This window comes from Oncorhynchus kisutch, linkage group LG10 (genome assembly GCF_002021735.2).
Source record: "Oncorhynchus kisutch isolate 150728-3 linkage group LG10, Okis_V2, whole genome shotgun sequence".
NCBI lineage: Eukaryota > Metazoa > Chordata > Actinopteri > Salmoniformes > Salmonidae > Oncorhynchus > Oncorhynchus kisutch.
Genome location: NC_034183.2, coordinates 35632941 through 35654701, shown reverse-complemented (window position 1 = coordinate 35654701; position 21761 = coordinate 35632941). Strand labels below are relative to the sequence as shown.

At 41.6% G+C, this 21761-nt stretch overlaps 1 protein-coding gene across 2 annotated transcripts in view; it reads left to right on the top strand.

Moving 5' to 3' along the window:
• Positions 1-21273, top strand: part of LOC109898086 (trafficking protein particle complex subunit 8) — an 82327-nt gene extending 61054 nt beyond the window's left edge. For both annotated transcript variants that reach the window (XM_020492869.2, XM_020492868.2), the window contains 9 exons: positions 301-454; positions 731-827; positions 5853-5921; positions 6025-6083; positions 6223-6426; positions 9699-9800; positions 18817-18959; positions 19091-19180; positions 19375-21273. In XM_020492869.2, the coding sequence (XP_020348458.1) occupies positions 301-454; positions 731-827; positions 5853-5921; positions 6025-6083; positions 6223-6426; positions 9699-9800; positions 18817-18959; positions 19091-19180; positions 19375-19612 (1156 nt within the window). In that variant the 3' untranslated portion in view covers positions 19613-21273. The remainder of the gene's footprint in view (positions 1-300; positions 455-730; positions 828-5852; positions 5922-6024; positions 6084-6222; positions 6427-9698; positions 9801-18816; positions 18960-19090; positions 19181-19374) is intronic.
• The last annotated feature ends 488 nt before the right edge of the window (positions 21274-21761 follow it).

Here is a 21761-nt window from a genome sequence, read left to right as displayed (position 1 = left end):
CTACTTTACAAAGTACTATATATTTTTCTCTTAAAGGACCTTTCAGATCTTACAGAATGTGCCTGATCATCTGTTTAAATTAAATGGTTTACTTTTAACGTGGTTTCTGTAGTTTCAATTATGACGATTATGAGTTGGAAATGCATTACATGAACTCAATCTCTTTCCTCGTCTCTCGTTCCCTCCATCTAATTTCTGCTCTCCTTCTGTCACTCTACTCACGTTCTCTGCTTTCATCTCAATCCCCTCCCCTCTCTCTCCCCCTCCTTACCTCCCTCCCCCTCTCTCTCCTCCCCCCAGTCACAGGGTTTTGCGTCACACGGTATTTATTTGTGCGAGTCGTTCGCTGTCTGTTCGGGCCACAGCTTGTCGTAGTAACACACTACCTGAGGAGGAGGAGGAGGAGAGGAACGGCAGCATGCTGGTCTTTGTTGACGTGGAGAACATCAACTCTGTGAGCTCCACGAGCGTGCGCACACAAGCATGCTATATATACACACACACACTAACACGTTCCGTTGTAATACTCATACACACACATACTATTTCAGTCACACAATCGCAGTTAAGCTGATGTTTGATGGAACATTGTTATTCAAAGTTCCGTTTTTGTGTTCTGTACAAGTATGCTGATGTGAAGATTTGAATGTTATGACAGACATTGCTGTTCATTGTGTTGACTTTAAATGCTGGTCGTTATGATACTTATTCGTGCTCTCTCTCTCTACAGAGCGAGGCTGGGGTGCGTGAGTTTCACATTGCACAGGTCTCTAGCAGCAGTAAACAGTGGAGACTACACAAGTGTATAAACCCAGCAGAAGACAAAGGTTTGTCCCTCTCTGCAGCCTCTCAGAAGGGATTACAAATAGTCTAACTCATTTACTGGATGACTAACATTTCGGTCTCAGATTTTGTTTTGTGCATTTCCATTCAAAGATGATTGACTTAAGAAGTTTCAGTTTGTGGCGTTTCACTCTTTTTTCTCAATTCTTTCACTTTGTGTCTTTCCGTCATTTCATTTGGAAGGATTTGATTTAGGTTTTTGTGTTGCTGAGGAGTCTATCACTAGTTAGCCATGTGGCAGCAGCCAGACTGGCTTAGGAATGTTTCACTTCATCCACAGGATTGGTTTGATGTGTTGTGTTGCATAGCTGTTAAGTTCATTACATAGATGCCTTTTGGTGGTTTGATCAGTGAGGTTTACTTGTTTAGAGTGGCTACCTTGATTTGGCTATCTAGTTTTACGGATTGACTGACCTTCATAATATGGTCTTTCGCCAAATAGGGCTATCTTCTGTATACCTCTCCTACCTTGTCACAACTGATTGGCTCAAATGCATTAAGGAGGAATGAAGTTCCACAAAATAGAGGGGCATTCTTCTTAACAAACCACATTAACCTTGTTCTGAACACCTCCAAAACAAAGGTAAGGGCAGAGAAAGCTTGTTGGACACTAAGAAAGCTTTGTTGTAGAGCATTTAACAAAACATCCGGGGAGGGGCCAGCAGAGTATAAGACTGTATCATCTGCATATAAATGGATGAGAGAGCTTCCTACTGCCTGGGCTATGTTGTTGATGTAAATTGAGAAGAGCGTCGGGCCTAGGATCGAGCCTTGGGGTACACCCTTGGTGACAGGCAGTGGCTGAGACAGCAGCTATTCGGACTTTATACACTGCACTCTTTGAGAGCGGTAGTTAGCAAACCAAGCCAAAGATCCCTCGCAGACACCAATACTCCTTAGCTGGCCTACAAGAATGGAATGGTCTACCGTATCAAAAGCTTTGGTCAAGTCAATAAAAATAGCAGCACAATCAAGGGCAATGGTGACATTGAGGACTTTTGAGGTTGCAGTGACACATACATAACCTGAGTGGAAACCAGATTGCACACCAGAGAGAATACTATAGACATCAAGAAAGCAAGTCAATTGATTATTGACAAGTTTTTCCAACACCTTTGGTAAACAGGGCAAAATAAAAATAGGACTGTAACAGTTAGGATCAGCTTGATCTCCCCCTTTAAATAAAGGATGAACTGTGGCTGCCTTCCAAGAGATGAGGAAATGTTGGACAGGCAAGGAGGCATGGCTGAGTCAAATAGGAATCTTGACTTATTGAAGTGGTGATTAAAAAGCTCAGCCATGTGCTTCTTGTCAGTAACAACCACATCATCAACATTAAGGGACATGGGCAGCTGTGAGGACGAGGGCTTATTCTCCAGGTCGTTTTCCAGAAGTTCTTGGGGTTAGACCCACAGAGAGAACTGCTCCTTAAAGTAACTAACTTTGGCCTTCCTGATAGTCTAAGTGCACTTATTAATCATTTGCCTGAACGAGAGCCAGTCAGCCTGAGTGTATGCGTGTGCCGAGCCTTTCGCCAAATGCAATTCTTGAAGTGGAGTAACTGCCAGATCATTGTCGAGCCAGGGACTGAACCAGTTTTTAATTCTCATTTTCTTATTGGAGGCGTGTTTGTAAACAATATCACTGAATATATCAAAAAGAAGGTTCTTCAACAGAAGGGATCAAGCTGATTCCATACATGTTTACAGAGGCCAGGTCATGAAGGAAGGCTTACTCATTAAAGTTTTTAGCAAGCGTCTATGACAAATCAAGACAGGTCGTTTCACTATTGCAGCCATTACTAACACAGGCTGTAAATCAGTGATCACTAACGTCATTACAGAAAACAGCAGACTGATACCGCTCAGGATAATTTGTGAGGATAACATCGAGGAGAGTAGCCTTTACTGAGTCATACCTTGTGGGATTGGTAATCTGAGGAAGCTTTAGGGAGTCCCATTGCTTTAGCACTTGGTCAAGTGGTTTAGGCATGTCCCAGTTTAGATCACCTAGCAGGACAAATTCAGACTTAGTGTAAGGGGCCAAGAGGGGGCTTAGGGCATATAGGGTACAGGCCGGTGGAAGGTATAGGAACTGCAATTTGAGTTCTTAGTCAATGGATACTGTAATGGCATTGAATAGAACTACAAAACCAACAAAAATAACCTGAGAAAAATCCATTCAGGAAGTAGTTTTCGCCTGCCAAATCAGTTCTGTTATACTCAGACACTATTTTAACAGTTTTGGAAACTTTAGTGTTTTCTATCCAAATCTACCAGTTATATGCATTGCATATATCTTCTGGGCCCGAGTAGCAGGCTGTTTAATTTGGGCATGCTTTTCATCCAAAATTCCGCATGCTGCCCCCTACCCGAGAGAAGTTAACATGCCGCAACTGGATTTGACTTTTTTGAAAAAGAAAAAACTTTGTAACGATCATCAAACAGACGCTGTATGATTTATCGTAAATTATGATAGATAAATGGCTGTTTTTTCCTTACACTGTAGGTTTATGTACTATGGCGTGAAGCAGTCAAATTTTCGCGGTATAACCGTTTTCAATCTTTAATCCCAGAAAATGGGCATTAACTCAAAGCGTTGAGGCCTCGACGCCATCTTGTTTCTGGGGTAAAAGTACATTTGGCCAAACGTGCTCACCGGGTTTTGTCTTAGTCTTTTCCGTTTACGAGAAATGACCATGTCCATTTGGGGACGTTTTGTCCATTTGCCATAAGTTAACCAGACACCATCTGGTGGAAATTTCCAGTACAGCAGCATTTTTTAACACGGAAACCAAATGTCCGAGACTTCATTTGAGGACTTCCCGGAAGACTGGTCCCTGGGGGATGACCTGGGGCCGTCAGCCTATTTTAATAACACCTGCGGATGTTTAACCTCTTACGTCGACCCGAGACGCAATCGTCTCATCTAGCCATCAGCAAATGCAAATGCGCTACGCCAAATGCTAATAGCACTCGTTAAAACTCAAACGTTCATTAAAACACACATGCAGGGTAGTGAATTAAAGCTACACTCGTTGTGAATCTAGCCAACAAGTCAGATTATTAAAATGCTTTTCGGGCGAAAGCATGAAGCTATTATCTGATAGCATGCAACACCCCGAAATAACTGAATGCGACGCTACACAAATACCGCTACCGGCGCTACACAAATAGCAGAAATAAAATATAAAACTTTCATTACCTTTGACGAGCTTCTTTGTTGGCACTCCTATATGTCCCATAAACATCACTATTGGGTATTTTTTTCGATTAAATCGGTCCATATATACCCAAAATAGCCATCTATGGAAACTGTGTGATTCAGAAAAAAAAGTTTGAAAACGCTACGTCATTTTTTTTTATTAAAAAAGTTGACGATAAACTTTCACAAAACACTTCGAAATACTTTTGTAATCCAACTTTAGGTATCAGTAAACGTTAATAATCTATCAAATTGATCACGGGGCGATGTGTATTCAATAGCTCCACGATTTCAAATCATCTTCCAAAATCTCTCTTCCAAACCTTCCTGTCGGAGACCGGATGGAAAGTGATCTCTCTAGTACGTTTGACCAAGAAACAAAGGCACCGCAAATGACGAGACTGGCGACATCGTGTGGAAGCTGTAGGAATTGCAATCTCGGCCCCATTTAATTTAGTTTCCATTCAACAATACATGCAAGTGGCGCATTGATACTTTTTTCAGTTTTCAGTGACCAGATTTTCTTGCGCTTTTCGATGAAACACACGCTCTGTTATAGTCACAGCCGTGATTTAACCAGTTTTAGAAACGTTAGAGTTTTCTATCCACACATACTAATCATATGCATATACTATATTCCTGGCATGAGTAGCAGGACGCCGAAATGTTGCGCGATTTTTAACAGAATGTTCGAAAAAGTAGGGGGTCGACGTAAGAGGTTAAGGGACCGTACATTTGCAATATGGAGATCCTCATCGATCATATGGGAAATGCCACTCGCGTCCCTTATGTTGGTAATAAGCTTCTAGTGTTAACGTGCAGAAAACCCAGGCTTTTACGAGAGCAGAAATCAGTGAAGCAGACGTGCACATTTCTAGATATCATCAATAGTAAAACAATCAAGGCATGGCAGAGGACAGGGAGAGCTCTGCGGTGTTGATTTATGACATTTGAATGTGCATTAGATGGCAACAAGATCATATTATACAGCAATTTCATCAGTTAACATGAATACAATGCCGGCGAGAGGTGGTTAGAATAGGATGGGAGGCCAAAAGTCTGTATAACCAATAGAGAGTCAGAGTCCCGAGTGTGGGAACAAACATGGTTGGGTAAAGAAAGTTCGTAGTCAACAAAGCATGCAGGAGGCAAATAGCTAAATGCACAAGAAAACAAATATAACGATTCGGGGCTAGCCCTTGTAAGTTCAGAGTTACTCGCCCTGACAGTGCCTGTGGTGAGCAAAAGCTCGGGAGAGAGGGGAGTGTGGTGGGGGTACCTGTACCAGATGGGGCAACAACCAGGGCAGACTTTGAACAGATCACCAGGTGGAATCCAAGCAGCAGTGCAGCAGGCAAATTGAGTAGGTGCCACACCCACTTGGGAAAAGCTTTTATTTCTGGGGGTAGATTTCTTGTATTTAAAAAAATGCCAGCAGATGGTCTCTGAACAGCAGGAGGGGGCTTCCATGCCCCTGGATTTGGGTGGGGTAGCCTGCCATTTGTTGGGCTCATGCTTCGACACCTCTCACTTCACACCTCAGTGCTAATTGAAGTTGTATCTGGTCTGTCTCAGTTCCAGGTTGGATGGTGTCCTTGGTAGTATTAATCCTTCCAGGTACTTTTGTCCAAAATTAGGTTGTAGGTTTGGAGTTTTGATCTGGAGGGAAGGTTTTGCTGTGGGGGAGGTGCATTGATAGTTGTTCTTAGAGGCTTTCTGAGTTACTGTAAGAATGCTGTTCAAGAGTGTTTGTTATAGTTCAGAGGGAGAAGGTCTTTCCTTTCATCCTCTTGTTGTCATTCCAGACTGCAAACTCACCAGCAGAGAGAGAGGAAAGCTGTGCTTCAGAGCAACACGATGCAAACCCCTGCAAGGTAACATGATATGCACGCATCACACACATACACTACCAGCAATATCAGTCAATATGGAGAATCTCTTTTCTCTCTCTGCCTGTTTTTAACTTGTGTTTTTCAGTTACCTTGAAGGCAGCAGAGAAATACACATTTGCAGACCTGAGCCTTGGGAATGAACTGGTATGTAGAGGAAACACATTGTTATCTGTGACTGTCAAGGCTGTCGAGTTAATGCTGTTAATGCTGTGAATGCCTTATAAAAGAGGAAAAAAAACAATCAGCCTTTCCCTTCTCTAAGTCTGGTGTCTCCTCTCTTCAGATCATCACCTCCACCACTCCATGTGCAGATTTCTTCTTCCGGAGGTGTCAGCCCTTGGAGTCTCTGAGACCTCCCGTTGCCATGGAGACACAGGGGAGACATTCCAGGAGTCAGGGGGTGGGGCATGGGGGCGGGGACAAGGATATAGCGGGCGTGGTCAGGAAGTGTAATGAGGTGGACCTCGACATCATCATCCTCTGGAAGGTAAAACCACAGAATTAAAGGGACTCTTATCATTACTAAACTCAGGACCCTGTCTTTCAAAGATCATTTTTAAAAATCCAAATAACTTCACAGATCTTCATTGTAAAGGGTTTAAACACTGTTTCCCATGCTTGTTCAATGAACCATAAACAATTAATGAACATGCACCTGTGGAACATTGTTAAGACACTAACAGCTTATAGACGGCAGGCAATTAAGGTCACAGTTATGAGAACGTAGGACACGAAAGAGGCCTTTGTACTGACTCTGAAAAACACCAAAAGAAAGATGCCCAGGGTCCCTGCTCGTCTGCGCGAACGCGCCTTAGGCATGCTGCAAGGAGGCATGAGGACTGCAGATGTGGCCAGGGCAATAGATTGCAATGTCCGCACTGTGATACGCCTAAGACAGCGCTACAGGGAGACAGAACGGACAGCTGATTGTCCTCGCAGTGGCAGACCACCTGTAACAACACCTGCACAGGATCGGTACATCCGAACATCACACCTGCGGGACAGGTACAGGCTGGCAACAACTGCCTGAGTTACACCAGGAATGCACAATCCCTCCGTCAGTGCTCAGACTGTCCGCAATAGGCTGAGAGAGGCTGGACTGAGTGCTTGTAGGCCTGTTGTAAAGGCAGGTCCTCACCAGACATTACCGGCAACAGTGTCGCCAATGGGCACAAACTGCAGTGTCCAATGGAGGCGAGTTTTAGACCACTCCAGCCGACTCTTGGCATTGCGCATGGCGATCTTAGTCTTGTGTGCGTGCGGCTGCTCAGACATGAAAACCCATTTCATGAAGCTCCCGATGAACAGTTATTGTGCTGACGTTGCTTCCAGAGGAAGTTTGGAACTCTGTAGTGAGTGTTGCAACCGCGCTTCATCACTTGCCGCTCCTGTTCTATGAGCTTGTTTGGCCTTCGACTTTGTGGCTGAGCCGTTGCTTCTCCTAGATATTTCAACTTCACAATAACAGCACTTACAGTTGACCAGGGAAGCTCTAGCAGGGCAAAAATTTGACGAACTGACTTGTTGGAAAGGTGGCGTCTTATGATTGTGCCACTTTGAAAGTCACAGTTCTTAAGGCCATTCTACTGCCAATGTTTGTCTATGGAGATTCCATGGTTGTGTGCAACAGGTGTGGCTGAAATAGCTGAATCCACTCATTTGAAGGGGTGTCCATATGTTTTTGTATTTAGATTCTGCCCGGCAAGAACAAGGCAGACGTGTCCATATACAGAGTTTAATTGGCTCATGGTCAGCACCACACATTAGAACACACAGGCTAGAAGTGAGCTTCATGTTACAATTAGGAATGGACTTGTGGTTCTGAAAGGTAAGAACCAGTATATATTGTTGTAAGCTATGCAGTAGGAATATCTACTCAGGAAATAATCGCATAGCATTAGAGATGCCCTGATATGAAAGTATTGGCCGATACCGATATCTGCTATTTTCCTTGCGACCCCCAAAAAAGAACGATTCTGATACCAGCCTTTTAAGCATTCTGGTACTGTTAAATAGTTAACACACACGGTAAAGGGTAAAGAGGCTCAGAGAGAATGCCACCGAGTACCTTTAAGTTTTAACCCCACGGTTTATGTCGAGCAGGCGTTTCAATGCCTTGACCGAGGGTATCCCGTCTGCTGCAGACGCAGTTGATTATCTTATGTCTCGAGTCAGTTGTTCGAACGGCGCTAGGAGTGTGTTCATGTTTCCAGGTTTCAATGGTATGTTCTCAAATGCCATTGAAATGGAAGCAGGAGTATGAGAACCAGCACATTCTTGAGCATGTAATACGGCTTTCCTCAGTACGAAATCCTCGTCAACCCACTGTGCTGTCAGACTTAGCATGCTCATGGGGCTGACATCGCTGGTCCAAATGTCAGTCGTTAAGCCAACATCATCCACGACAGAGAACGGTTGATTGTCAATGGCAATGCATTAAATTATCTTGGCGTTAATGGGTTTCGCCTTCGAGTTGTCTTGCTGAAATGTTCTTACTCTTTCAAATGACTGCTCAACTTGAACTTGTTTAGTTGTTTGAAGTGTATTGTATTTTTAGTGCCGTCATTGTCATCTACTTACGTTATATACGTATGCACATCAGCTTTGACATTGGTTTTGCACATCGCCTTTAAACTAGAAATCGGGCCGATGTTGGCATTTTTAGTTAATATTGTCCAATTCCGATATGCTCACCGATTTATATTGCGCATCTATACAAGGATATACTGGTAGCCTAGTGGTTAGGGGGCGGCAGGTAGCCTAGTGGTTAGAGCATTGGACTAGTAACCGAAAGGTTGCAAGATGGAATCCCTGAGATGACAAGGTAAAAATCTGTAGTTCTGCCCCTGAACAAGGCAGTTAACCCACTGTTCCTAGGCCGTCATTGAAAATACGTATTTGTTCTTAACTGACTTGCCTAGTTTAAATAAAGGTCAAATAAATAAAAGCTGGTGCCATAGTCAAATCTCACTGCGCATGCAGGGCTGAGGACGGACTGAAACATCTAGAATCTCGCACCATGGCTTAAAGATGCACTACTATGCAGAAGTCACGCCGCCATTTCCTGGTTGCTAAAATTCTAATAGTTTGCCTAATTCCAGTTTGTGTCAAAACAAGCAGGTATAGTGTAGAGTCATTGTACCATTGAAACCGCTGTGAAATATATTTTCCATAACCAAAAATATTTTATTTTCAGCTTTTTGAAACTGGTGTACAAAACAGAAGGTAAAATGCAAAAACTAAATTTAAGAACGGGAAGCATAAAAATAGCGCGCATTGAACTTATCTACCGCTTTTTTAGACTTGCTTTGAATGAGAGTGACATATCTATAACGATCTATAACTGAAATTGGTCAGGTTGCCCAAAAAGTTAAGTATTGCAGCTTTAACAGTTGCGCAAACTATGAAAGCGCAGAGGTAAAGTGCGCATTACAGGCTATAGGGATTAACCATCTCTAAACAAGAACATCTGTTGCACAACACTCATGCATTCAATTCAATACAGGCCCTTATAAACAACATGCATATTGAGTGTCTGAAATGTACATAAGCTCCAGCGGTACTATACAGCTACAGTCACATGTGCAGACGTAGCCTTCTTTACGTGCTCCATTGTTTAATTATGCATTAGTAAAATGTACTCATTATGTTAAGATTTTGAGGTATTTGCTGCTGTTTTGTTTTTGGCATTAGGCCAATGATGTTGCTAATGTTTGTTGTAGAAAGGTCTATTATAGTTGCTAATTTGTTTGTTTACAGGCATTTGTTGTTGAGGACAACAAGCAGGTTATCCTAGAGGGACAGCTTCATGTGGCCCTACAGACCATCGACAAAGAGGCCTGCTCTTTGACACCGAAAGAGGTAAACGCATGTAAAAATTCAAATCACCATTTTGTTCTAACTGTGTAGTGTACACACAAGCTGAATAACTATACACACTCCTGGACTCCTTTGCATTGCGACTAAAGCACAAGCAAAACAAAGCGATCCGACTTCTTGGAGAACGCTACCTCTCTCTCATTCACTACCTAAAAGCCCCTATATCTCCCTGCCAAGGTCCAACAGGGCGTCGAGTGTTTACTTGGCCACCTCCCAAACACCCTGTAAGCTGTGGGGCCAGGGTGACACTGGAAAGCTTGGTATGTCGGACTCAGGCCTGGTAGAGGTTTTTACAGGGTTAGTGTCTACTCTGACCTATGCTCCTCATGGGTTTATAGGCCAACATGAGTAAGGAAGGGTCTACTCTACACAGATGAGTGTTTAAGAGGCATGCCCATGCTTTGCTATCTCAAGGCTGAGTGGAAGATTTTCTTTGAATTGAACAAACTTTATTGATCCTCAGAGGTAAAAATTCAATTGGTCACCACTCAACAGCATAGGAGACATACAGTAAGGGAGGCAATATACTGTACACAGATGTATCAACACATATACAATGCATTCGGAAAGTTCAGACCCCTTGACTTTTTCTACATTTTGTCCCGTTACAGCCTTGTTCTAAAAATGGAATAAATTGTTTTTTTCTACACAAAATGCACCATAAAGACAAAGCAAAAACGGGTTTTTAGATATTTTAGCAAAAACTGAAATATTACATAATTATTCAGAACCTTTACTCAGGACTTTGAAGCACCTTTGGTAGTGATTTACAGCCTCAAGTCTTCTTGGGTATGACTCTACAAGCTTGGCACGCCTGCATTTTGAGAGTTTGTTCCATTATTCTCTGCAGATCCTCTCAAGCAATGTCAGGTTGGAAGGGGAGCGTCACTGCACAGCTAATATCAGGTCTTTCCAGAGATGTTCGATCGGGTTCAAGTCCGTGCTCTGGCTGGGCCACTCAAGGACATTCAGAGATTTGTCCCGAAGCCACTTGTGCGTTGTCTTGGCTGTGTGCTTAAGGTTGTTGTCCTGTTGGAAGAGGTCCTGAACCTTCACCCCAGTCAGGTCCTGAGTGCTCTGGAGCAGGTTTTCATCAAGGATCTCCCTGTACTTTGCTCTGCTTGTCTTTCTCTCAATCCTGACTAGTCTCTCAGTCCCTGCTGCTTAAAAACATCCCCACAGCATGATGCTGCCACTACCATGCTTCACCGTAGGGATGGTGCCCGGTTTCCTCCGGACGTGATGCTTGGAATTCAGGGCACCAATGTTTCTCATGGTCTGAAAGTCCTTTAGGTGCTTTATGCCAAACTCCAAGCGGGCTGTCATTTGCCTTTTGCCTAGGAATGGCTTCCTTTTGGCCGCTGTAGCTTAAAGGCCTGATTGCTGGAGTGCTTCAGAGATTGTTGTCCTTCTGGAAGGTTCTCCCATCTCCACAGAGGAACTCTGTCAGCTTGACCATCGGGTTCTTGGTCACCTCCCTGACCAAGGCCCTTCTCCCCCGATTTCTCAGTTTGGCCAGCTCTAGGTAGAGTCCTGGTGGTTCCAAACTTCTTCCATTTAAGAATGGAGGCCACAGTGTTCTTGGATCTTCAATGCTGCAGAAATGTTTTGGTTCCCTTCCCCAGATCTGAGTCTCGTCACAACCTTGTCTCGGAGCTCTATCGACAATTCCTTCAACCTCCATGGCTTGGTTTTTGCTCTGACATGTACTGTCAACTGTGGGACCTTATATAGACAGGTGTGTGCCTTTCCAAATCATGTCCAATCAAATGAATTTACCACAGGTGGACTTTAATCAAGTTGGAGAAACATCTCAAGGATGATCAATGGAAACAGGATGCACCGGAGTTCAATTTCGAATCTCATAGCAGTGTCTGAATACTTATGTAAATAAGGTATTTCGTAAAAATAAAAAAAATTATCCATTTGTAAAAATTTCTCAACCTGTTTTCACTTTGTCATTGTGGGGTATTGTGTGTCAATTGATGAGAACAATTAATATAATACATTTTAGAATAAGGCTGTAACATAACAAAATGTGAAAAAATTCAAGGGTTCTGAGTACTTTCCGAATGCACTGTACTTGCGCATGGATGGCTAGTCAAAGTACAGTATATGACGTCTATAGAAACGTATTCAAATAGGTTTGTATTGACTTCATATCATTCTGATGTATACCTTTTTATATTGTTCTTGCTGTATGTGTCCTATGTTGGTGACTGTATTTAGTCTCTATGGATCAATAAAGTTGATCCACTTCAATTAAAATATGTTCTATGGAATGCATCACTCCTGTATAGCAAGCAGTATGTTATGTTTCATACCACCTTTGTACTCAGCTGGAATGATATAGTTTTGAGATTGTTGGAAAGATAGTTGAATGTTTTATTAGTGACGCTCTCGATGCTGACAGTGAACCAACTAACGCTTGCGCTCTTCAAAATGTTTCTCTCTCCAGCAGTAGTCAAGGATGAGCTTGGCAATGTCAAGTATATCCAACTAACTGCCATACATGTTCATGAAAATACTCACTTACCATCTCTCACACACATCTTGCATTTTGCCAGGGTGTTTAAGGAGTGTGTGTGTGTGTGTGTGTGTGTATGTTGATGATGTCATGCTGTCTAACAGTGATTACGGAGAGAGGAATGTCCTTCAGGAGTGATTGGTGCAGAGATGAACAGTGGCTCCCTCCATCTCTGCTTAAACGACTAAGGAAGGTCAGATGACTTGTTTAGTAGGTGGAGAGAGGGATGGCTGATGGTTTGCTTTACTGAGAGTGAGAGCTGTGGCCAGTGGAGGGCATTGAGGGACAGAGGGCTCTTAGACTACATACAGACTAAGTAAAGTACCTCAGCTCCATACTCTACTGATGTGCTGTTATAGGCCTACTATACAGATGGATGTTTATATAAAGAACCAGTCAAAAGTTTGGACACCTACTCATTCAAGGATTTTTCTTTGTTTTTAGACATAAAAACTATGAAATAACACACATGGAATCATGTAGTAACCAAAAAAAGTGTTAAACAAATCAAAGTATATTTTCTATTTGAGATTCTTCAAAGAACCCTTTGCCTCTGACAGCTTTGCACACTCTTAGCATTCTCTCAACCAGCTTCATAAGGTAATCACGTGGAATCCATTTCAATTAACAGGTGTGCCTTGTTAAAAGTTAATTTGTTGGAATTTCTTTCCTTAATGCATTTGAACAAATCAGTGGTGTTGTGACAAGGTAGGGGTGGTATACAGCAGATAGCCCTATTTGGTAAAAGACCAAGTCCATTTTATGGCAAGAACAGCTCAAATAAGCAAAGAGAAACAACAGTCCATCATTACTATAAGACATGAAGGTCAGTCAATCCGGAACATTTCAAGAACTTTGAAAGTTTCTTCAAGTGCAGTTGCAAAAACCATCAAGCGCTATGATGAAACTGGCTCTCATGAGGACCGCCACAGGAAAGGAAGACCCAGAGATGACCTCTGCTGCAGAGGATAAGCTCAATACAGTTACCAGTCTCAGAAATTGTAGCCCAAATAAATTTGTCACAGAGTTCAAGTAACAGACACATCTCAACATCCAACTGTTCAGAGGAGACTGTGAATTGCTGCAAAGAAACTACTAAAGGACACCAATAAGAAGAGACTTGCTTGGGCAAAGACGCACGAGCAATGGACGTTAGGTCTGAGTGAGTCCAAATTTGAGATTTTTGGTTCAAGCGCCGTGTCTGAGACACAGAGTAGGTGAACGGATGATCTCCGTATGTTTGGTTCCCACCGTGAAGCATGGAGGTGGTGTGGGGGTGCTTTGCTGGTGACACTGTCAGTGATTTATTTAGAATTTGTTTTGATGTCTTCACTATTCTACAATATAGAAAATAGTACAAATATAGAACAATTTAGCAGGTGTGTCCAAACTTTTGACTGGTACTGTAGGTGATATTTGGCTCCGGATCCAGATTTTTCTCATTGAAATGTTTTCAACTCTGACACTCTCTTACGTGAACCTCTAGATTAATCTGCTCAAAGTGTATTAAAGTAGTCAAAAGTTAAGTATTTGGCCCCATATTCCCAGCACACATTGACTACATCAAGCTTGTGACTACAAACTTGTTTGATGCATTTCCAGTTTGTTTTGGTCATGTTATGAGTTGTTTTGCCCAATAGTAACTGAATGGTGAGTAAAATGTTTTAAAGTGAGTAGATAAGATGTTTTTGAACACTTCTAAATGAATCCTGATAAATGGCACGATTAAGAAAAACCATGAATGAATCATTGAGAAAGTTAGAGGCTACAACAAAACGTTCTCGGTGTCGCCTCCTTTTTATCCGGTAAAATGCAAGATTTAACTTCACGCAAACATCTAGAATTGTTTTAAAATGGTCATACCATGTATCATTTAGCTATTTGATTTCGAATTTTAGGACCACTTTAGGTATACATTTGAATGTTTTTATTATTTGATAAAATGTTGAATTTAGCCTTTCTACTCTAGCCAATAGAAAAACAATGTGAATAACACATAAATGGCAAAGACAGTCTAAAATTAAATAAAAAGGAATAAGAAAGCTCAGGATGTATTTTTTTGGACACCTTTTAACCCCTTTATTTTGTTGTCACAACACTACCTCCATACATCCATTCAATTGTATGGGGTACCTTCAGACGAGTCCCGTGACACTTGTAGGGGTCGCATAACAAAACGGAGACCACCATCGTGCACGGCAATAGCTGGATGAGAGTTGTGTAGCTAAATATTAGGCCACTCATTAGCTCAATAAATATTTACCTGTCAAAGTGCAAGGATTAATAATAATCTCACAGATGATGAAATGGCAGATCTGTGCGTTCTTCCAGGCTATGCTCTGCAGCAGTTGGGCATGCAAAACTCCACTATTGATTAGGCCTAGATTTTTAGACACTAATGTTATTCTACATAGGCTACAACAACACAGTGCAAGTAGGAATATATTATTGTTATAAAGTGAGTACACACTTATTAGCTAGGGCTGCAGTGATGTAGGTTCATTTTTAAATTAGACTTTTTAAAATCACATTTATTAGGATCCTCAGCTACTCTTCCTGGGTTCCACACAAAACATGACATAAGACAGATCATTAATAGACAACAACCGCCTAAGGATAGAACTACATGTATTTAAAACGTCACATGGGTAAAAAAAAACACACAAAAAAACCACACACATAGCTTATGGAGTACGTGTGTGTCAGTGCTGTGTGGTAAGTTGACAATGTAAACCATTTGGAATTGAACACATTAATGCTTCTGAAAATAAAAATACTGGCATGTATTGTTATTAACCCTCTGATTACAGTAAAGACAAGAACCGCTTAAACGTCACATGCGCCGAATACAACTGTTGTGGACTTTACCGTGAAATGCTTGCTTGCGAGACTTTCCAATTTTTACAAAATTATAATAGTAACACAAGGAATAAAATACACAAGAATGGTGCTATATAAGGGAGTACCATAAAGCCTCTGCCTGATTATGCAACCATTTGGTTCCGTTATAGGTCTATTCTCAATCATTTACAACATCCAGAAAAGTACATTAGTGTACTCATGGTGTATTTTGATCACACCATCTTGCTCTCACACTGACTGACTGACCAAAATCGGATTCTATTGGACAAATTCAGGTAGGTCCCCCTTCGTTTAAAAAAATAAAAACGTTTTGCAACAGAATCTGCGTAAGAATAGGCTCTTGTTCTTTTAGTTTCTCTATTTTACATTCAGCGAGCAAGCTGTAAGTAGTAAATAAAATGACCCAAATAAGTGTACAACAAGCTTGTAGGCCTAGTCTACCTTTTTCTTCCTGGTACTCCAAGAGCTAAAGAGGAATTATGAATAATATGAAATGACAAGCCGCCTAGGATGAACGTATCGCTCGAATAAGAACAGCTTTTCACCTACAGATAGCCTACACCTACAACAACAGACTGTTGTCCTCCCCATCCGGTAGCAATAACTCCAACACCCAATTTTAATGCTTTTGCTTTTTTCCGCATTGAGGAACTATCTCCTTTCAACTCCAAAATTCCATTAAATTCTTCTGGACTCTACATCGGACAGAGACGGCAAAGAAAGCTAGCTCCCCATGTCATCTCTACAAGCCATATTTGATTCGCCAGATACTCTACACGTTCTGGATACACCAAGCATGAAGGGGACTGATCGAACAGCCAATGCAAGATAAAAGCGAAATGCCCACCCAGCCAGGCTCAGCCAGGAGAATGAGAGTTCAATATGTAAATTCCAAATTTTCCTCTGGGTAATAATTGCCTAAATTTCAACTGGAAAAACACACACTTTCAATACAAAACGCAGGTGAAATGGTTTATAACATGGCTTTTCTTGATGGTTTGCGTTTTGAAAATGCAGATTTAGGAACTCTAACGCGACTGTCTATACTGGCCCTTAGGCCAGGTAGTCTATCTGTGTGCGTTCACACAATTTACATTAACTGATAAATATAATTAAATAAACCACAACTTCATTATCACTGTGCCGTTTGCGAGCTCTCCAAATGTGTACGCTACGAGAATGAGAACGGTATGCAGTATTAATACATTGAATAAACAGAAATGACCACAACCAAACATTCTAGATTAATGGGGAAATGGCAATGATTAATGGTAGCCTACATTTACTACTGGTGATAATGTTGATATATAGTGGGAAATTCTTAAACATCAACAAACAAAACCATGAATGAGCACGTTAGTGGGAGAGTGCAGTATCTGTACTTTTATATTATATATATATATAACTTTTACTTCACTACATTCCTAAAGAAAATAGTGTACTTTTTATTCCATTTTCCCTGACACCCAAAATAACTCTACATTTGGAATGCTTAGCAGAACCAGAAAATTGTTACGTGATTATCAAGAGAACATCCTTGGTCATCCCTACTGCCTCTGATCTGGTGGACTCACTAAACACACGTGCTTCATTTAAGCAATAAGGCCCGAGGAGGTGTGGTATATTGCAAATATACCACGGCTAAGGGCTGTTCTTATGCGGAGTGCCTGGACACATCACAAACCCCAGAGGTGCCTTTTTGCTATTTTAAACCATTTATCAATGTAATTAGAGCAGTACAAATAAGTATTTTGTTTTAGCACGGCTGTCAGCCAATAAGCATTCAGGGCTTGAACCACCCAGTTTATAATTGTAAATAGTGTGGAGTGTGTCCCTGGCTTTCTGTAAATAAATAAAAAATCATAATGGCGCTATCTGGTTTGCTTATTATAAGTCATTTGAAATTATTTATACTTTCTTTTACTTTTGATACTTAAGTATTTTTCAAACCAAATACTTTTTAGAGTTTTACTCAAGTAGTATTTTACTGGGTGACTTACTGGGTGATTTGCTATTAAGGTACCTTTACTTTAAAGTATGACAATTGGGTACTTTTTCTACCACTGGTTGCCACACCGTATTCTATATATATTAATATTAGATGGTTAAGGATAATTTTTTGATATCAGTTTGAGTACTCGATTACTCATGCCAATTCCTACAATTGTTTTTATTTGTTTAATGTTTGCTTTAACTGTTAGGACTAATGAAGATCTGATCACATTTTAGGTCAAATTTATGCAGAAATACAGAAAATCCTAAAGGGTACACAAACTTTCTCTTGCCACTAATGGTGTGTAAGTATATTCCTCTGTTCTGTAGTAAGACTTCCGAGATGTACAGTGCATTCGGAAAGTATTCAGACCTCTGGACCGTCTACACATGTTATTACAGCCTCGAGGCTTCTTGGGTATGATAATACAAGCTTGGCACATGTATTTGAGGAGTTTCTCCCATTCTTCTCTGCAGATCCTCTATAGCTATGTCAAGTTGGAAGGGGAGTGTCGCTGCACAGCTATTTTCAGGTCTCTCCAGAGATGTTCGATCGGATTCAAGTCCGGGCTCTGGATGGGCCACTCAAGGACATTCAGAAACTTGTCCTGAAGCCACTCCTGCGTTGTCTTGCCTGTGTGCTTAGGGTTGTTGTCCTGTTGGAAGGAGAACCTTCGCCCCAGTCTGCGGTCCTGAGCACTCTGGAGCAGGTTTCCAATAAGGATCTCTCTGTACTTTGCTCTGTTCATCTTTCCCTCGATCCTGACTAGTCTCCCAGTCCCTGCCACTGAAAAACATCTCCACCGCATGGTTGCCACCACCATGCTTCACCATAGAAATGGTGCCAGGTTTCCTCCAGACGTAATGCTTGGCATTCAGGTCAAAGAGTTCAATATTGGTTTCATCAGACGAGAGAATCTTGTTTCTCATGGGGAGACTTAGGCCCTTCTCCCTCGATTGCTCAGTTTGGCTGGGCGGCCAGCTCTAGGAGGAGCCTTGGTGGTTCCAGACTTCTTCCATTTAAGAATGGAGGCCACAGTGTTCTTGGCGACTTTCAATGCTGCATACATTTTTTGGTACCCTTCCCCGGATCTGTGCCTCGACACAACCCTGTCTCGACGCTCTACAGACAATTCCTTCGACCTCATGGCTTGGTTTTTGCTCTAACATTCACTGTCAACTGTGGGACCTTATATTGACAGGTGTGTGCCTTTCCAAATCATGTCCATTCAATTGAATTTACCACTGTGGTGGACTCCAAGTTGTAGAAACATCCAGGATGATCAATGGAAACAGGATGCACCGTAGATAATTTTCGAGTCTCATAACAAAGGGTCTGAATACTTTATGTAAATAATGTATTTTTGTTTTTAACACATTTGCGCACATTTCTAACCTGTTTTCGCTTTGTCACTATGGGGTATTGTGTGTAGATTGAGGACAATATTTTAATGAATTTTAGAATAATGCTGTAACGTAAAACAAAATGTGAAAAAAGTAAAGGGGTCTGAACACTTTCCGAATACACTTTGTATCGGCAGTGTGTTTGAGGTAATAATGTTGATGTTTACTCTTCCTGCGTCCTGATCTGATTTGTGTTCCTCTGTCCTGTTGTAGGAGGCTCAGGAGATGGTGCTGCTGAAGTTTAAACCAGAGCTGCCACCTCCAATGACACGGCCCTCTATGGAACAACTCTCCCACCTCATCAAGACCAACCTGCAGTACCCAGAGAGCTACAGCCACCCCTTCAATCAGAAGAGGTAGCGCACACACACGTAACATGACCAGCTAGCTAAACAATATAATTATCAAACCAAAAAATTGCATCATGAGACATGATTAATGGTGTAAAAAATATATTTATGTCTCTTTTGCCCCCCCCCCCCTGTAGTCTGTGTATGGTTCCAGTCACTTTGACTCTGTCTAACTGCTCCCTGGCTCAAGTTGATGTCATCATTGACCTACGCCACAAAACTACAAGGTAAACATAACACAAACTCACTGTGTACTGTTAAATCTGCCATCTGTTCCTCATGTCCCTGACCAAATTTTTAACTGATAAACTGCATTCTATTTATCCTCCTGGTTTGAATGAGCTTTCTATTTTCTTCTCCCTCTGCCGTAAATCCCTCTCTCTCTCTCACTTTTCTCCCATCCCTCTACTCCCTCCATCAGCCCTGAGTCCCTCGAGGTGCATGGTTCGTTTACATGGCTGGGCCAGACACAATTCAAAATGCAGTTGGGGGCACAAGAAGTGATGCGAGTGCAGCTGCGAGCCTGCTTCCTGCATGCGGGCGTCTATAATCTGGGAACGCCGCGGGTCTTTGCCAAACTGGCGGACCAGGGAGCCATGTGTGAGACCAGCCAGCAGACGGCCACGCCAGCACTCATAATCATCATCAACAGCACCTGAACATTGTCCCGCCCCATCATCAATAGCCAATTAACCATCTGTCAATCATCACTAGCAAGGCTCCAGAGTCCCCCATTGGTTGGCAACAACAGGGTTGAGAGAAGCACCCAGCAAGAAATATCTTCCACATCCCATCTTTCCACCCAGTTTCAAATCACCCACTCTACTCCCCGCCCTAAAAAGTTGACACATTTTTCCAATTATGTAAAAACAAAATAGAATGTTCTAATTAAATTGTGCATCAGTTCAGCTTGTAACCACTTTGATGGTCTGACTTAACTATTTTATGTCCCAGCAACAAAGCAAAACATCATGGCTTTACATGTGGAAGAAGGAACTATTTTCTCTCTCTGCATATGAGTCTATCATCTCAGTGGAGGCGCGTGAAAGGGAAGGACACAGAACAGACAAAGACATTCTAAGCAAAGACAATGACCTGTCTCCTATGGTAACGGTGGCATCTGTCTGCCGCCAGAGATTTTTATTTTATTTTTACTGTTGAAAAAATAATCACAGGTGGTTGTTGTTGAGATATCACAGTAGTGATTGCATTGTTTACTTCCTGGATTAACCTGGATGAGGAAGTAGAAAGAACTGCCCCACATGGACCAGACTGTCGGCACATCACAAACCCTTCAGAATATGACCCAGAGGTTGACCACTATACTATGATGAACGAATCCTTTGACTGACAGGCCCTGATGCTGCCTGCCCCACCTGTCTGTAGTCCATCTGGATTTACTGTGCTGTCAGTCCCCACGAGCACACATGTCATTTTCTACAAAACAAACTAATCAATCAATCAAATCAACATGTTCCCTGTACTTCTCCCTCATTGGACCTCCTCCACCTTGTGATCAAGCTGTTATTTAAATGTATGTATTTACTCAACTGCTTTTCAGATGAAAATGATGTATTATATTTATAACAAATTTACTGTAAATAGAAATAAAACGTAACCAATGATATGGGCTGTGAGATACAGTAACTGTCTCTGTATGGTGAAATGTGTGGATGATGTGGGGATTTTTAATACTTTTCAGGGCAAGTTTTATTTTGCATTCCAAATGGCACCCTGTTCCATATATATTACACTACTTTTGACCAGATCCCAATGTGTACTATAAAAGGAGTAGCGTGCCATTTGGGGAAAAATACTTAATGACTCTCTCTTTGATGCAGTGAATATAGTCCGATCCTCAATTAGCCTAACTCTGTAGATCTGCTCAGTCTCTCAATGCCAACTCTGTTTTAAGTGCATTAGTAGCGACGTCTTTGTCAAGCTGTCCTCTGTCGCTATATCTCCCTGATACACACTTACACTGATGTGCGTCTATCTCAGTATCAGTTTCTCAGTCAAATGGATTCTCTAATCGCCGAATACTAATTATTTAGATTGCGTCTGACAGATGCAATTTGAAAACTTTGTAAAGTATTACAAATGATATTGTAAAATGGTGTTTAAAATGTATGCCTAGCCAGGAGCTTTCACATTCAAGGATACACAGAGAAACTCAACCTAGTAGATCTGCTGACACATGTATATCTGGACAAAGCTTAAAACATGAGATATTCAATTCAGATGTTTTAGTCGTGAAGTTGCCATTCTTTAATAAAGCATTAATAATCTTGTTGGTACCTAATAAATTAACTTAAGTTAAGTTGTAAAGTCCCCTGTGGTTCTCTACATTCTTAGGGAAAGAAGGGGTTCTACAGGCTTAACCTTGTAGTAGAATAACCCTTTACGGGGTTCTTCCTAGAACCATAAAGGCAATTGGTAATCCAATTCCAACCTTGCCTTGAGGCCACAGGTATGTGATGCTGCTGTCAGACACGTTTCCAAAGCTCAGATCGTGTAAAAATAAATCTATTTTCCAAAGGTAATTTCAAAGGCTGTATTCCATCAATGAGCGAAGTGCCCAGGAAAGGCTCCATAATGCTTTTAAATACCTGTGATAAACATAATAGAAAACCAAAAAAACATTAGTTCATGAAGCAATATTTATTCTTATATTCTATATTTATCTAAATGGAGCAAAATAATAAATATAGAATGAATAAAGTGGGAATCTGGCTCCAACAAACTTTTACCTGCAAGGAAAATGAAAGTGAGTCAGTCAGATCTATCATTACTATCTTAACCCCATCT